At 47.6% G+C, this 18,656-nt stretch overlaps 1 protein-coding gene across 1 annotated transcript; it reads left to right on the forward strand.

The window, feature by feature from the left end:
• The first annotated feature begins 12,496 nt into the window (after positions 1 to 12,496).
• On the forward strand, positions 12,497 to 15,765 carry LOC147987517 (putative alpha-glucosidase Os06g0675700). The gene is made up of 4 exons (XM_087540362.1): positions 12,497 to 12,708; positions 13,139 to 13,423; positions 13,521 to 13,900; positions 13,989 to 15,765. The coding sequence occupies exons 1-4, from the start codon at positions 12,515 to 12,517 to the stop codon at positions 15,722 to 15,724; spliced, it is 2,595 nt and encodes an 864-aa protein (XP_087396488.1). The 5' UTR covers positions 12,497 to 12,514; the 3' UTR covers positions 15,725 to 15,765.
• The last annotated feature ends 2,891 nt before the right edge of the window (positions 15,766 to 18,656 follow it).

The following is an 18,656-nucleotide window of genomic DNA, read 5'->3' on the forward strand; positions in this document are numbered from 1 at the left end:
CAAACAAGCATGTCCACTAGGCTCCCAGTTGCTCCTAACCTGGGTCTGTTAATTGCCAGCCTCGACTGCGACCTCTAGCGTGCTCTGGCATAGTGTCGAACACGTCCCGTGCACGCCCGGAGCGCGAGCAGAGCGCGCGTATTGCACGACCCGCGCCCGAGCCGACACGCTGGCCCCACGGCTTTGGCCCGCTCTGCAGCACCTCGCCACACGCTCCCCTTCTCACCGCAACACGCCAAGCAGCCCCCGCCGCGCCCGACAGGCCAAGAGCTAGCCGCCGCCGCCGCCCGACAGCTCCTGCGCTGGTCTGCGCCGCCGAACCTTCCCCCGCTCGCCACCTGGCCCCTGGAGCAGTGCCCACTCGTCCGTTAGTTCCTGCCGTCATCCCCAGCCACGCCACGTTGCCCTGCAAGCTACAGAGAGGCGGTTCGCCGGCATCCTCATCCGCCGCCGCGGAACCGACCTCGACGAGCTATAAAGGGAGGCCCCCGAGCTTCCCTGAGCACGCAGGCAACCTCAGGCCACCCCATTGGCGCTCCCCTAGCTCGCATTCGACCCGGGGAGGTCTCCTTCCTCGTCTCCGGCAACTGCTGCCGCCGCCACCGCCCCGGTCAATTCGGCACCACCAGGACCTCCCACTCTCCGTTCTCTCCACCAAGAACTTCCCCTTCCCTCCGTGAACACATCCCCCTACTCGATTTCGATCGGGGCTCACTACGGGAGAAATATCACTTTGCCCGACGGTCTCCATCCGCCGCGAAGCTCGCCGCCGGCAGCTCCGTCCATCCCCGAGACCATATCGACCACCGGAATGACCGCCTTGATCCCCTGAGCACGCCGATGGCCTCCGTTCCCCGAACGGTGCCGTCATTCGCCGGCGAGCCTCGCCGGAGCTCCGCCCCTGTTCGGTCAGGGGGAGACGACGCGCGCGTGGACTGGTCAAACCTGACCAGTGGGCCAGGCGGGCTCACTGTCAGTGAGACGTGCGCCGTCCACGCTGGAGTAAGTGGAGGCATAATACCCGTAAAACGTCTTCTCTGTACGAAAGCGTAATCACTTCGAAACGTTTTCTTTTCTGTTTTAATTTAAATAACAGATTTGACCAGAACTTTGACTGGCTATAACTTTTTAAATATAACTCCAAATGAATTGATTCTTTTTCCTACATCTCTCAAATAATGTCTAGTTTATTTTAAGATTTATTTGAAAATTTTCCAAACAACTTTTTTGTACTGTTTTTGAAATGTGTGTTAATTCAAATATATTTTAAAATAGGATTTTGGAGAGAGAGAAGAAACTTTCAAAAGTTTTGGAGAGCACCTCACCCCTCCACAACTTAAAGGCAAGCATTCTGAACCCTGGCATAATGTTTTTGGTGTGTTATTTGACACGTTTATAACACCACCTTATTATAGAGGACTTGTTATTTCATGTGACATGATCATTTGCATGGAAGCATATTAGTGATTTCCTCGCTGTTGGAAATGAATATAATTGTGATGGTAATCATCCTCATGTGCCTTGCATGCGTGCCGGAAAGGAATCCGGGAAAGCCTTGGCCTTGGGTAGGCGTGAGCTTGTCGCCGGTCCCCGTCGGGACGGTTATGTCCGGTATGGCATGGTAAGGTACATTGAGTGGTGATTTCTTCGGTTGAAATATATTTGATATACATGTCATGTAGGGAACTTATAAACCTCCTGAGTCGACCGTAGACCGAGTCTTGTTTCCTGTAACCCCCATACTTGCTATGTACTACCACTTGTCCCTGCCGCAGGTAGGGTATGGTTCAGTAAGTCGTCAACCCCTTTCAAGCACACACCGTACAGAGAGGCCATGGTGGAAGATATCGGTTGTAGCCGGTAGGCATGCCACCTGGTCCGGGGGCATGGGTGTTTCCGGTTGGGACCGAGAGGGGAGGCCACCCCTTAGAGCGCGCGATATAAATTTGATCCCATGCCACGCGAGGTTGTAGCCTCCCCACTTAGAGTTTTGCTTAACAAGTGTCGTGGGTGATTCCAGACACCGATGAGTTAAGCTGGTGTGTGCAAGTTAGGCGTGTTTTCAACTAAAAGACCGTAGACGGAATTAGTCCCGATGGACTAAAGGAATCCGTTACTCGTGGGTAAAGAGTACACCCTCTGCAGAGATTAAACCTATTCGAATAGCCGTGTCCATGAGTAAGGATTACAGTCTGGGATGGGTCAAGTGTTGGTCTTAGTGTCGGTCTTCGGAGGAGATATTGTTAAACCAAACTTGGATATCGACTGGTGACTTGTGAGAACCATGATTATTATTATTTTATGATGGACTAACCCGTTGCATTAATTGTATTATCGAGTATCCCTGGGATGGTTCTACCTCCTGGATATTCATTGTGATCATTTCTTTTAAAGCCCTTTATGTGGTGTCGCTCAGACGCCCGACTGTGGCATTTCTTTTAAAGCCCTTTATGTGGTGTCGCTCAGACGCCCGACTGTGGCATTTCTTTTAAAGCCCTTTATGTGGTGTCGCTCAGACGCCCGACTGTGGCATTTCTTTTAAAGCCCTTTATGTGGTGTCGCTCAGACGCCTGACTGTGGCATTTCTTTTAAAGCCCTTTATGTGGTGTCGCTCAGACGCCCGACTGTGGCATTTCTTTTAAAGCCCTTTATGTGGTGTCGCTCAGACGCCCGACTGCGGCATTTTATTTCCCACTCTATTACTGTTTATTCAGGTTGCATGATAATAACCTGCTTGCATGCATAAAAGATATTTTATTTATGACTGACGATGTGATCATAAAAATTTTCCGTGCATGATTATCAATTATATTATACCTGTGTTCTTAATGTTTGTGAGTACATTCAAAGTACTCACTGGCTTGTCCCTGGCTATTGTCTTGGCCAGATTGCTTGCTTGGAGAGGAGCGTGGCGATTGACAGCCTCGAGACCTAAGCAATGGTGATAGCAGCCTCGCAAAGATAGGAGTTAACCTGGTCAGCTGTTCCTGTGGGAATTGGAGTCCCATAGACACTGATGTCTCACAAACCGCTTCCGCCATCAACCACTAGAAACCCAATTGTTGTACTCACAGGCCAGAAGGGTCTTGTACTACATATTTTGTATTTTTGCTTGAGATTTCTGTATCAAGTTTGGAGCCTCATCAGCTAACAGTAATCCTGGGGTTGATGAGCACGACGGTCTTTTCTGGAAATTTATGTCTGGAAAACCCGGTCGTGACAAAAAGCCAATACTATCAAGGAGGGATGAGGTGTTGCTTAATGAGCCTCTTGCTTCATGTGCTTAGTGATATGCTCCAAAAACCCTCGACTACTTTCCCGTATCCACATATGACCTAAACCCTAAGCCAAACTCGGTCCTACCGATTCTTCCTATCCGGCGCCACCGGGTTTTTTCATTTGTCATAAGCCACTGCCAAACCCTAGCAATTCGGTCCTACCGATAGGGATCTCGGTCTCACCGAGATGGGGTTGCAAACTCTCTGTTTCCCTTTCGTAACTTTTCGGTCTCACCGAAAGAGCGAATCGGTCCCACCGAGATTGCAATGTAAATTCGGTGTTTCCCCTTTGTAACTTTTCGGTCTCACCGAAAGAGCAAATCGGTCCCACCGAGTTTGCCTGACCAACTCTCTGGTTAGCTAATTACCAAATTCGGTCTCACCGAGTTTATGTAATCGGTCTCACCGAGATTACGTTATGCCCAAACCCTAACCATATCGGTCCTACCGAGTTGCATGTCAGTCCCACCGAAAATCTCTAACGGTCACTAGGTTTACATTTTCGGTCCAACCGAGTTTGTTGATTCGGTCCCACCGAGATTGGAAAACTATGTGTAACGGTTGGATTTTGTGTGGAGGCTATATATACCCCTCCACCTCCTCTTCATTTTGTGGAGAGAGCCATCAGAACACATACACCATTCCAACTCATATGTTCTGAGAGAGAACCACCTACTCATGTGTTGAGACCAAGACATTCCATTCCTACCATATGAATCTTGATCTCTAGCCTTCCCAAGTTGCTTTCCACTCAAATCTTCTTTCCACCAAATCCAAATCCTATGAGAGAGAGTTGAGTGTTGGGGAGACTATCATTTGAAGCACAAGAGCAAGGAGTTCATTACCTACACACCATTTGTTACTTCTTGGAGAGTGGTGTCTCCTAGATTGGCTAGGTGTCACTTGGGAGCCTCCGACAAGATTGTGGAGTTGAACCAAGGAGTTTGTAAGGGCAAGGAGATCGCCTACTTCGTGAAGATCTACCGCTAGTGAGGCAAGTCCTGTGTGGGCGATGGCCATGGTGGGATAGACAAGGTTGCTTCTTCGTGGACCCTTTGTGGGTGGTTGCTTCTTCGTGGACCCTTCGTGGGTGGAGCCCTGTGTGGACTCGCGCAACCGTTACCCTTGGGTGGAGCCCTGTGTGGACTTGCGCAACCGTTACCCTTCGTGGGTTGAAGTCTCCATCAACGTGGATGTAGGATAGCACCACCTATCCGAACCATGGGAAAAACATCCGTGTCTCCAATTGCGTTTGAATTCTCCAAACCCGTCCCTTTACATTCTTGCAAGTTGCATGCTTTACTTTCCGCTGCCTATATACTCTTTGCATGCTTGCTTGAATTATGTGATGATTGCTTGACTTGTCCTAAATTAGCTAAAATCTACCAAGAACTAAAATTGGGAAAAGGTTAAGTTTTATTTGGTCAAGTAGTCTAATCACCCCCCTCTAGACATACTTTCGATCCTACAATATGGCACATGATCCGGACGACGACAACGACGACGGTACATTTACCAACGTCGATAAGTACGTTGCCAAACATGGGTACGGTGACGAATTCTTCAGGCCTCCTTCTCAAGAACCCAACCCTGAAAAAGATGACCGTGATCATGCTGGTACCGCGGAGAAACCAAATTGCAACAGGCGTCGTCTAGCGTTCAGTTCTCAGGAGACGCCTCCAGCTGTCGCCTTCACCGAGCCTCAGATAGCCGAGCTGCCAACTATTATCAGCCCCAACACACTCAAGAAGGCGGTCTGTGAGCAGAACTTGATCCCATTACAGCAGAAGAAGAAGGGACGGAAAAGAAACAGTAACAAGGGTGCCAGCCAGCCGGCACCGAGTACGATCCGTGCTCAGGACGGTCCACCTTCACCTAAGGGTATCTCTGTTGGGGAACGCAGCAGAATTTTAAAATTTTCTACGCATTACCAAGATCAATCCATGGAGTTATCTAGCAACGAGGGAAAGGGGAGTGCATCTACATACCCTTGTAGATCGCGAGCGGAAGCGTTCAAGAGAACGGGGTTGATGGAGTCGTACTCGTCGTGATCCAAATCATCGATGACCGAGCGCCGAACGGATGGCACCTCCGCGTTCAACACACGTACGGTTGGGGAAGACTTCTCCTACTTCTTGATCCAGCAAGGGGGAAGGAGAGGTTGATGGAGATCCAGCAGCACGACAGCGTGGTGGTAGAAGCAGCGGTGATCTCGGCAGGGCTTTGCCAAGCTCAGAGAGAGGGAGAGGTGTCACGGGAGGGAGAGGGAGGCGCCAGGGGCTAGGGTGCGCAGCCCTCCCTCCCCCCTTTATATAGGGGTCCAGTGGGGCGCCGGCCCCTCTAGATCCCATCTAGATGGGGGGGCAAGGGGGGTGGCTTGCCCCCCAAGCCAAGTGGGGCGCCCCCACCCCTAGGGTTTCCAACCCTAGGCGCAGGGGGAGGCCCAAGGGGGGCGCACCAGCCCATCAGGGGCTGGTTCCCCTCCCACTTCAGTCCATGGGGCCCTCCGGGATAGGTGGCCCCACCCGGTGGACACCCAGGACCCTTCCGGTGGTCCCGGTACAATACCGGTGACCCCCGAAACTTTCCCGGTGGCCGAAACTGGACTTCCTATATACAATTCTTCACCTCCGGACCATTTCGGAACTCCTCGTGATGTCCGGGATCTCATCCAGGACTCCGAACAACTTTCGGGTTACCGCATACTAATATCTCAACAACCCTAGCGTCACCGAACCTTAAGTGTGTAGACCCTACGGGTTCGGGAGACACGCAGACATGACCGAGACGACTATCCGGTCAATAACCAACAGCGGGATCTGGATACCCATGTTGGCTCCCACATTCTCCTCGATGATATCATCGGATGAACCACGATGTCGAGGATTCAATCAATCCCGTATACAATTCCCTTTGTCAATCGGTACATTACTCGCCCGAGACTCGATCGTCGGTATCGCAATACCTCGTTCAATCTCGTTACCGGCAAGTCACTTTACTCGTACCGTAATGCATGATCCCGTGATCAACCACTTGGTCACATTGAGCTCATTATGATGATGCATTACCGAGTGGGCCTAGAGATACCTCTCCGTCATACGGAGTGACAAATCCCAGTCTCGTTTCGTGCCAACCCAACAGACACTTTCGGAGATACCCGTAGTGCACCTTTATAGTCACCCAGTTACGTTGTGACGTTTGGCACACCCAAAGCACTCCTACAGTATCCGGGAGTTGCACAATCTCATGGTCTAAGGAAATGATACTTGACATTCGGAAAAGCTCTAGCAAACGAACTACACGATCTTGTGCTATGCTTAGGATTAGGTCTTGTCCATCACATCATTCTCCTAATGATGTGATCCCGTTTTCAATGACATCTAATATCCATAGTCAGGAAACCATGACTATCTTTTGATCAATGAGCTAGTCAACTAGAGGCTCACTAGGGACGTTTTGTGGTCTATGTATTCACACATGTATTACGATTTTCGGATAACACAATTATAGCATGAACAATAGACAATTATCATGAACAAGGAAAAATAATAATAACCACTTTATTATTGCCTCTAGGGCATATTTCCAACAATCTCGAGGAGGGTGCATGTGGCGGGTAGGTCGATGCTACCGACTAATCTGCTCAATGCTGCAACCGGTGCTATGCGGAGTCTGCATGAGAGTGTTCTTTCTTTGGAGAAGCGGAGTCTCTCCGAGAATGATGTGGCATACCCGGTTTTCGTGGCCAAGGTGTCAGAGGGCAAGGGCTTTGTGGATAACGTCATCGAGGGTACGATCGTCCTGCGGTTTGATGACATCTTCACTATGTTTAACCTTCATCCACTGCACTACACCTTCGTTCGGCTATTTTCGCTGAGTATGGAGATGCGGATCATTAGAGACAAGTCCCCGGACATCGTGATAGTCGACCCCTTCTACATGCGTGCCAAGATCTTGGGCAGCGCTGGGGACCGGTAGGTCGCGAGTTCTTACCTCGAAGGCATAATTCTGGCAAACCCAGATAAGGATAACTTCCTCGTGCCTTACTTTCCCAAGTAAGTCATCCCCTCACCGCCCCATAACATATGATTTCTTAGATTTCGATCGTTCTTTTTTTTCTAACATTCCGTGTTTTATGCAGTGACACACATTGCACACTCATCCTCTTAAGCCTGAAATATTCCATGGCCACGTATTTCGACTCGGACCGTCAGTCGAAGAAAGACTACACAAATATCAAGAAAGTTCTTGATGATGTTCTCCCCGGCTACGCCAGATCTGGAGGCACCTTCACCAGGCCAGTTTGTAGGTACGGCAAGCACGTGTTCGCCCACACTACGATGTTCCCCTGCGTCAAGCAGCCACCTGGCGGTCATAAGGATGCCTACTACGTCCTCCATCACATGCGGGCGATCTTACGGGACCATAATCACCTTCTGCTACCAAATAATCTCAAAGATTGGGCCACAAGATTGTCGGCAATCCAGGACGCGGACATCAGACAAGAATTCTTTCGCATCCAGTCGGAGTTTGCGGAAATCATCCATCAAGATGTCCTTCGTACCTCGGGGCAGTTCTACCTCAGATATCAACCGTCCAACAGTGAGATAGACACAACGCTACAAATGCAGGCTGACAACGCCCGCGATTTCATGACCATCACGAGAGACGGCGGCTTCATCCAAGCTCTAGTCCCTGAGTCGAGTCGAAAGTAGTGATGCTATGTGTAGTTCTGAAACATCGATTGGCTCATGTTGTAATTAAACTTTAATGAACTTGTATGTCTCTTTGGTTTGGACAGTCGTTCAACTTATATGTAATCGATGCTATTAGTAGGACCATGAATCGTGCTATTAATGTGTTGCTTTTCTCTTTCAATCCTTTTGTTGCATACTTATATATTGCTTATGTATTGTCTGTGAATTGTTACTAACGTTTTGGCTAGTGCATAGAGATGCCGTCGTATGTCGTGTACAAGGGTAAGGTTCCGGAGTCTACGACGACTGAGAGGAGTGTCGGAGACAGGTTCACTGTTTCAACGGTAACAGTTACAAAGGGTACACCACTAGGGCGGAGGCGGAAGTTAGATACACGCGCTATCTAGCGGGAGAGAGGAGGGAGCGTTGGAGGAACCGGATGAAGACCAGTTTTATCACGATTATGCTCATCGTGATGACCGCAACTCTTTTCTATGTGATGGTAGTTTAGATGATCGATATTGACTTGTAATGTGAAGACAAACTCGCTACTCGCGGTTTCGAGACTTGTAATATTCTAACTTTGTTCAGTTTTTAAATTCGGAGACTAATATGATGAATTGTATTCGGAGACTAATCTTCTATTGTATTCGATGAATCTGCTGTTGCTGTGTGGTGCTAGCTATATTCTGTCCAATAATATATTTTGTAATATGTGAAAATATCAAAAAAGAAAAAATAATAATGCCTAATATTCATACTAGTGGCGCACCACCACATAGTGCGTCATTAGTAAGCCAGAGCACACTAATGGCACATCATCCACCAGTGCGCCATTAGTATGCCAAAGCACATGGGTAAATATGGCCCCCTGGGAGGCATACTAATGGCACATTGTGGGCTATACTAATGACGCACCACAGGTGCGCCATTAGTAAAAATACTAATGGCGTGATACTAGTGGCGCACCTGTAGTGCGCCATTAGTAGACAAAACAGATGCGCCACTAATAGGCCTTTTTCTAGTAGTGTATTCTAGGTGATGCCATGCTACTATGCTGAACCGCCTGCAAATGATGCTTGTAGATCATGGTCACACAACTAGAGTATGAAGATCATCCTCATCCTTACGGCAACAAACATGACACGTTAGGAAGAAACATCTTTTTTTTGCGGGGAAAGAAATATCCATATTATTTGCGCCAGTCTCATCCTGCTATGTTTTTCTTTTTTCTTTTTTAAAAAAGGTTGAAGCCTCGGAATGCATCAAAAGATGCACTCGGTCATCTTAAATTATTCAATAAAGATCTGCAAAAAATATACATCAAACATCTCGAAGCTACCACTTCACACCTATAAACTCGACACTGAGGATGTCATCGCAACGCCCCATCATCTAGAATGTGATCATCACCGAGCCGCCCGCATGGCGTACCGGAGCACACTTCCGGTCCAGTAGACTTAAGCGCGCACAACATGCACACACTTCAGAAGCCGCCACCACCATCAAACAGTCGATCATCTTCAAGGTAGAGATTCACATTATCCTTGCCAAGCCAGCCGTCGACACCGCCATGGCGCCAAATGACGCCTCCACTGTGTTCATCGATCAAGATGCATCCGTAGCCGAGACTCCACTGTGCCATGTCGTCGAGACCCGTCGTTGAAGCAGTGTATAGGACAACGCTCCACTTCCTGACCCCTCCAGCGGCTGTTCCAAAACGATGCTCCCATGAGGGAAAACTACACTAAGCGTCGCCGTCGTTCGATTCAGGAGACCAGGGTCTACGGTTTCCTCTAGAGTAGCCCGAGCGAGGAGACGAAACCTGCAATGATGATACCTTCATCAAGGTAATAGCGTGTAGACGCCGCCGTCACCCGCCATGACCGAAGTTGGCTCAGTTTTCATTGATAATCACGCCTACCCTTCCTCATCGTCGGCAGTACCCGGCGTGCTAGTTCTCCCCCTAACTAACTACTGGTTATCGTGCTGCCATGTAGCAGCAGCCGCTGGTAGACACTACACATCACCTCCCAGCCTCAAGCCACAACAGATCCCACTCAGTCAGCATGTCGACCCAAAGAACGAGGGCACCGTGACCATAGCACCATCGTCGGCTGCCCTCGCAGCCACCAGCACCCCGACCACCACCGCTCCGAGGCCGCTGCCCTAGGATCAAGCTCCGCCTCACTCAAGGCCAACGTCCAGGGTCGCAACCACGCTATAGGCCGGAGATCTCCCACAAGGACAAGGAGACGAGGGCCAATTGATCGCCCTCTACCGGGCAGGGCTTTTGCCTGCTAGCCTCCTCCGACGGCAACGGGTGATTGAAAGGGAGGAGTGGGGGCGGCGGCTAGGGTTCGCTCGAGCCGCCCCGCGGGGAGTGGCACAAATGCGAGCGGTAACCCTATGAGGTGGACATGGGATGCTGATACCATGCTATGTTGGACTAGTAGAAAAAACATCTTTTTTGTGTGGAATGTATGATAGCAAGATGTCCAAATTTTCCTACAACCATATGTTGAGTGACCCAATAGACGGTCACTCCATAACCCGATACATGCATAGCCATGAAGTATGCGCTCTGAGCAAAAAACAAAGCTAGACTTTTCACCGTACCAAACCACAAAATCTTCACTATAAATTATAGGAAGACGCATCCACATCATGAGGACAGAATGTGTGTCGAATAAGATCTTCATTCACTCTGAGCGGATTATGGACCAAAAGGCCAAAACCCTACTTTAGGCGAGTCCTGAAGTGCTTTGCCACAAAATTTTGAGCCCACATTCCCAAGGAATCCACGTGCAATAATCCTACACATACGAATGGTTTACGCAAGTTTTACGTAATCTTCCAACTAATAAGCCCCCCCCCCCCCCCTAATTTCACCAGGGTGGGCCCCTCTATCTCCCTATGTCCAATCATAACCCCCCATGTTGATCTGTCTGTTAAACATGTAACTAATCTCCTGTAGGTCTAGCATTGCACATCCACATGTCTCCAATTATTAATCCTCCAACCTAAGTGAAACTCCCCAAATTACTATAACTTTTGCAATTATAATAATGAGTAAACAATTAGTATTAATAAAAAAATATCTACTATATCACTAAGCTCCATAGGGAGAGAAGGCATCTCTCAACTAAGGACATTGGTTTTGGATTGGACTCTTAATTTTGACTTGGTCAACAATTTTTCAAGGAACTCTCTCATTCAAGTGAGGTGTTCAATTTTAAATTTTGTTCACGATTTTGACTGGTCAATGATTTCTCAAATCAATCGGCAGCAGCCAACTTATAAAATATATCAGTCTCGCGCATGCTCTCATAACCTGACAAAAAGAACACCAACATGTAGTACTATAGAACCAATATGATTTTGGATTGAGTTTATAATTTTTGAGTTTGTCAATCTCATGTAACTCTCGCATTCAAGTGAGCTGTTTAATTTTGAATTTGATTCATGATTTTGACTGGTCAATGATTTCTCAAATCCCCGCAACAACCAGCTTATAAAAATACACGAGTCTCGCACCCTCTCACCACTTGACAAAACATAACTGCAAACATGCGACACTGTAACACCAATACAATACATGTGGTCACGGCTGCAAGAAACTTACCTACATATGTGCTGGTTAGTTTGCAAATAACATATTATTATACCCCAGAAAGAACCATCAAAATACCGCATTATAAAAAAAAGGAAACACACTTCATCATCTCCCCTCACAGTCACGCTAAACCTTTTTTATGAGATCCCAACAACACCAACCGCGCAGCATAGCACGCCCAATTCTTGTAGTATATTATATAGCTAAACTCATAGATGCAAATGCTTAACTGATTTTTTTGCATCTGTAACCGTAGAAAATAAATAGCAATTGGGAGAATACGATACTTTGCCTTCCCAAAATAATTGCAATTCTACTTTTGTCCCAAATCAAACTTCTCTAAGTGACCAAGCTTATAAAATTGGCTTGGTTCATAAAGGATCTTATGTGTTTTTTTTGCAATTTTGGTGTATATTTTTATGAACTTGGTCAAACTTATTATTTTTTCTAAGAAGAAGTCTTACCTAGTACAAAGCTAGAATCACAATTAATTCAAAATAGAGGGAGTGCAATGAGATTGTAATTTACATACTACCTTTGTTTCTGAATATAAGTCTTTTATAGATTCCAATATAGACTACATACAGAGCAAAATGAATGAATCTATACTCTAAAATGCGTCTATATACATCCGCATGTAGTTCGTATTAAAATATCTAAAAGGTTTTATATTTAAAAACAAAGGGAGTATGTTGGCATTAATTACATCCCTTCTTTACCATTGTTCTTTAGTGCTCTTTAATTGACTTCCTCATTTGGATGAAGGGATAAGTCTTAACTTTGAAGTACCTCCTTTTATAGTCATATAATCTTAGGCGCACATTTAAAACTCTCTGAACAATGAAGATGATTACAAGCCTATATAAAGTTCTGTGTCCAATAGCTGATGGCACACACTTGTGTTGCACCCATCATATCGTCTGATGACGATCGTCTCATCATTTGCTGATCTTCTCGCACTCCTCACCATCCTCATATGCCTCCTCCACCGTTGTGGCGCCAACCATGAAGTCGAGTCGGTCGACGGGTCAGGGAATTTGCTGTCGGCTAAGCTGACACTTGTAGGCGGGACGACACAGTTCGGGCCTGATGTCAAGCAGCTCAACCTGACTGCAAGGTAAGTGTGTTTGATCTTCATCCTGATTCGGGAGTTTAATTCATGTTTTTTTCTCTCTACTACTTAAAAAGAATATAGCATTCCGTGTTTCATTTTTTCCCCACCATCCCTTCATCCAATCTTCCTGGTATGAAATCAATCGCTTTCATTTACTTATCTTCTGAATCAATTTCACTTTAAAGTATTTACCAACATTCTCACCAAAATATAAGATAAGTGACATGATTTGATAAACATTTATTTGCACAATGGTATTAATATGGGCAAATAAATTAATCACAAGCTTACGTACTAGTGAAATATTAATACCCTATTGAAACGCACGAGCATTGTCCTATCGTTTAAAAGAGGTACAATCACTGACTTGTACATCACCTAATGCACACAACTCGTATGCCCACTGTTTTAATTTTGATATGACCGGCGGCAGCCTAGAGACGGACAACCAGCTCCACGTGCGCATCACCGACGCCGACCATCAGCGGTGGGAGGTCCCCCAGGACGTCATCCCACGCCCAGAGCCGGCGTTGGAGGACGTCTTGCTACATTCCTCGGGCATGAGCAATGCTTCCTTGCCCGGCAGCAGCACCATGTCCAGCGAGTCTTCAGACCTGACCTTCACCATTCACACCGCCCCGTTCCGCTTCACCGTCTCCCGCCGCTCCACCGGCGACGTCCTCTTTGACACCTCCGCCACACTCGTCTTCAAGAACCGGTATGATACTACACTGTCTTCGACACCTACGACACTCGGCGTAGCTAGTTGATACGTAAGTAGCCAAAGGGGTGATGGGCATGGAACTATAATGCAGGTACTTGGAGGTGACGTCGGCGCTGCCAGCCAAGGGGGCATCTTTGTATGGGCTGGGCGAGCAGACAAAACGGACATTCCGGCTCCAACAGAACGACACGTTCACGATCTGGAACGAGGACCTGGAGAGGTCGGACCTACTGGACATCAACCTCTACAGCTCGCACCCATTCTACATGGACGTGCGCCCCCGCGGCGCTGCCCACGGCGTGCTGCTCCTCAACACCAACTGGATGGACATAAAGTATGGCGGGTCCTACATCAAGGTGATCGGCGGCGTGCTTGACTTCTACTTCTTCGCCGGGCCCTCCCCGCTCGCCGTCGTCGACCAGTACACCCAGCTCATCGGCCGCCCTGCCCCCATGCCGTACTGGTCATTCGGTACGTGCGGTCAATCGTCTAGCTAGTTCTTGGCAGGCATATATCAATCTGCTCTGCTCACCGGATCCACTTTTCTCTTGTAATGCAGGGTTCCACCAATGCAGGTATGGCTACAAGAATGTGGCTGACCTGGAGGGCGTGGTCGCGGGCTATGCCAAGGCCAAGATTCCATTAGAGTCGATTTGGTCGGACATCGACTACATGGACGGCTACCAGGACTTCACACTGGATCCGGTGAACTACCCGGCGAAACTGCTCCGGCCGTTTGTCGACCGGCTCCACAATAGCAGCCAGAAATACGTGGTCATCATTGATCCGGCGATCAAAAAGGAAGCAGCACCTCCTCAAAATGAGGCCGTGGGTTTGTTCCTCCAGCGAAACGGCACCAACTATGTCGGCCGGGTGTGGCCAGGCGAGGTCTACTACCCGGACTTCATGAACCCACGCACTGCTGAGTACTGGGCGCGGAAGATCTCTGAGTTCCGTCGAACCATCCCCGCTGACGGGCTGTGGTGCGACATGAACGAGCCCTCCAACTTCAAGGCCTGGGAGCCGCTCAACGAGTACGACGACTCGCCCTACCGCATCAACAACACCGGCATTCACCGCAACCTTAATAACAAGACCGTGCCGGTCTCCGCGGTGCACTTCAATGGTGTGTCGGAGTACGATGCGCACAACCTCTACGGCCTCCTCGAGTCGCGGGCCACGCATGATGCTCTTCTCAAGGACACGGCACGCCGCCCCTTCGTGCTCAGTCGCGCCACGTTCGTCGGCTCGGGGCGCTACACCGCGCACTGGACCGGCGACAATGCCGCACGGTGGGACGAACTCGCGCACTCCATCAACACCATCCTCAACTCTGGCCTTTTCGGCATCCCCATGATGGGCGCCGATATCTGTGGGTTCAACGGCAACACGACTCAGGAGCTCTGCAGCCGCTGGATTCAGCTTGGTGCATTCTACCCGTTCGCGAGGGCTCACGCAGAGAAGACAACCGTCCGGCGAGAGCTCTATGTGTGGGAGCCAACGGCACAATCAGCGAGGAAGGCGTTGGGGATGCGATACCGGATGCTCCCCTACATCTACACGCTCATGTTTGAGGCGCACACAACGGGGGCACCCATAGCGCGCCCGCTCTTCTTCTCCTACCCTCAGGATGCCGACACCTACGGCGTGGACAGGCAGTTCCTGCTAGGCCGTGGCGTGCTTGTCTCACCGGTGTTGGAGGCGGGCGCCACCACCGTGGACGCCTATTTCCCGGCCGGCCGGTGGTTTAGTCTTCACGACCACTCCCCCGCCATCACCTTGCAGACCGGCAAGCGCGTGACGCTCCCGGCGCCAGCGGACTCGGCAAACGTGCACCTTGCCGGCGGCAACATACTACCACTGCAGCAGCCGGGCCTCACCACGTCCGCCACACGCCAAAGCGAGTTCCACCTCCTTGTGGCGCTCGCGGAGAACGGCACCGCCAGGGGTGAGCTGTTCTTGGATGACGGGGAGTCGCCAGAGATGGGCGGGATGGGAGGCAACTGGACCCTGGTGAGATTTAGCTGCAACACGGAGGATAGCAAGGGCATCATCACGACCACGGTGAGTTCCCATGTGGTGCAGAACTCGTACGCACCGAGCCAGACTCTGGTCATCGGCAAGGTGATCTTCATGGGGCTCCCGTCGCCACCAAAGGGGTTCACCGTCTATGTAAACGGCGTTGAGCTCAAGGCAGCCGGCACCAAGTCCCGGACGAATGGAGTGTTCAGTGTCAGTGGGCTGTCGCTGGTCATCGGACAGCAGTTCGAGATCAAGGTCGTCATGTCCCATTAACATCGAGACCATCTGTGGACATTTCTTTATCTGAATAATAAAAACTGAATGTTGGCAGTATCGTTTCCAGTTCTGACCTCTAACATGCATTGTTCTTAATCGGGGAGCTTCTACTCATTTGAGAGAAGCAAATAATGTTTTTTGATCTGAAATTGGTCCTTGAGAATCTTTATGTTGGAGAGGGAACTGTACGGTCTTTCACTCACTAGGACATTTTTAAAATATAAGTCTTTTTAGAGATTTTCATGCAAACTTCATACATAGCAAATGAGTAAACCCACGTTCTAAACTATGTCTATATATCTCTATGTGTAGTTTTCATTGAGATCTCTAAAAAGACTTATATTTAGAAACGGAGAGAATACTCTCTTCATCCGAAATTACTTGCTGCAGAAATTAATAAAAATAGATGTATCTGGCTCTAAAAAACGTCTACATACATCTAAAAAACGCCGCTAAACTTGATTAACGGGGTATTTCACACAACCGGTGCATCATGGGAAACACGTTGACAAGGGCCTATCCTCGCATTTAACCAACGGTAGGTGCTACTCACGGGCCGGCCAACTCACACTGACACGCATTAACCAACTTAGCTTTTCAGTCCGTTTGCCTGGTACTTCCACTACAACACGACTGACATTACAATGCGATCGAAAATGCCTCCAAAAGTCACAAGAACGCCGTTATATATGTGCGCCGGGGCATTTCTGAAAACGCCGCTAAACTTGATTAACGGAAAAACGTAATTATAGCTAGGCGGAAGGTTTATCATGGCTACCTTCTCTCTCTCTGCATCTTTTATTTAATGGAAAGCCTTTCACTCACTAGGACATTTTTAAATATAAGTCTTTTTAGAGATTTTCATGCAAACTTCATACATAGCAAATGAGTAAACCCACGTTCTAAACTATGTCTATATATCTCTATGTGTAGTTTTCATTGAGATCTCTAAAAAGACTTATATTTAGGAACGGAGAGAATACTCTCTTCATCCGAAATTACTTGCTGCAGAAATTAATAAAAATAGATGTATCTGGCTCTAAAAAACGTCTACATACATCTAAAAAACGCCGCTAAACTTGATTAACGGGGTATTTCACACAACCGATGCATCATGGGAAACACGTTGACAATTAACGGTGCTAGTCTAGCTATTATGGGGAAATACCGAATGATTCCTGGGGACATCTGTCCCCGGAATCTCGCCATTCATTCAGACGTGATCTTCAACCCGTCTATTAGTATACTTTGACTTTCTTTTATATTATCTCTTTCTTTGTTTTGTATTAGATGCCTTCGGACAGCAAGGGCCCATCCTCGCATTTAACCAACGGTAGGTGCTACTCATGGGCCGGCCAACTCACACTGACACGCATTAACCAACTTAGCTTTTCAGTCCATTTGCCTGGTACTTCCACTAATATATGTGCGCCGGGGCATTTCTGCTAAACTTGATTAACGGAAAAACGTAATTATAGCTAGCCGGAAGGTTTATCATGGCTACCTTCTCTCTCTCTGCATCTTTTATTTAATGGAAAGCCCAACGGAAGGCTCTATCTTACTCTTATCTCCCAAGCTCGACTCATGGTGGGCTGTCAAATCAAATAATAGCACCGCGCTGGTCAGGCCCATTAGGGGAGGCAGCCTCTCTTGTAGTAGCTGATTTCTGAAGCTAGTTGATTGCTCTCTGTTTATAAGAAGGTCAAACACTTGTTCCCTAAGCGGTATGGGACTAAAACTGCTCAGGCGGAGAGAGACGCAGTCAAAGAACTGACGGGTCAAAGGCCGCCACCAAATTCCTCCGCCCAGGATGGAGCTTTCGACCTCGACCACCAGCTGTTACGCTCCAGACACAAATACGTACAGTAAAAGATTGCAGCCGCTCTCGTCCGATTGCAGCCTAATTTTTTCATCCAAGCTGATCAAAGCTCGTTCCTTGCGAGGCGTTATGAGAAACGCCTCCAAAGCTCTTCGATGTGAGGCATTCTTGAAAAATGCCTCCGAAGCTCATTCGATGCGAGACGTTCGGGAGAAAGGCCTCCAAATCTCGTTCGATGCGAGGCGCTCTGAAAAAAGTGCCTTGGAAGCTACGTCAAGATAGAGGCGATTTTGGAAAATGCCTTCTAATACATAGTTTTGGGGCGTTTAGATAAAACGCCCTTAATAAAGTGCCTTCTAATGACGTCTGTGTTGTAGTGTTCTTGTCTCAACAGCGTCGACAAATTTTGAGTAGCGTAACGAAGTCCTTGAGCACAACTCTGTACTTTAAATGCGACCAGATATATTAATCAGCCTACTATTCATTTCGTCTTATTCGCTAACACCTTTTCACCATTTGCCTACTGCACACACATTTTATTTATAAAAACTGATTTGAAAAATGTTAGGGAAAAGATATGTAGTAATAAAATTGATGCCGCATGTTAAGAAAAAGTTCATACATACCAGGAAATACTTTGACCCCATATTAAAAAAATATTTTAGAGAAAAATTACCCCTTTGTTACAGAATTTTTCCTATGTTCTGGAAAATATCATGACAGTTTGAAAAAAAATGTCCATTTACATGTTAATGAAAAAAATTCTCATTACTCCTACATGTTAATGGAAAATGTTCATCTAGAAATAAATTATCATTATCCGTTGACTGCTCCATTTCATGTACATGATCAAGAATATATATTCGTAATTGTGAAATTGGTTTGTGTTGTGAGAAAAGAATAGATTCTGATATAAAGACTAAGAAAGTATTCAATTAATACATACATGAGTTTATCGCCGAACAAAGTTATTTTTTGAAAAGTTATTGTAGATATATTTTCGAAAAAAGTTTTGTCTTCCAAATTTGACTTCTGTTTCAGAACATGTAGACTTATATTTCATCTAGAAGACCATATTACCGACATATTTATTCCTGTTCCAACTAATCG

Source organism: Triticum urartu, chromosome 2A (genome assembly GCF_056163025.1).
Source record: "Triticum urartu cultivar PI428250 chromosome 2A, HENAU_Tu73, whole genome shotgun sequence".
NCBI classification, from domain to species: Eukaryota; Viridiplantae; Streptophyta; class Magnoliopsida; order Poales; family Poaceae; genus Triticum; species Triticum urartu.

Coding starts and splice junctions, on each gene's coding strand:
- LOC147987517 (XM_087540362.1), top strand. CDS start 12,515: ATGACGATCGTCTCATCATTTGCTGATCTTCTCGCACTCCTCACCATC. Junction 12,709..13,138: donor CAGCTCAACCTGACTGCAAG/GTAAGTGTGTTT, acceptor GACCGGCGGCAG/CCTAGAGACGGACAACCAGC. Junction 13,424..13,520: donor ACACTCGTCTTCAAGAACCG/GTATGATACTAC, acceptor ACTATAATGCAG/GTACTTGGAGGTGACGTCGG.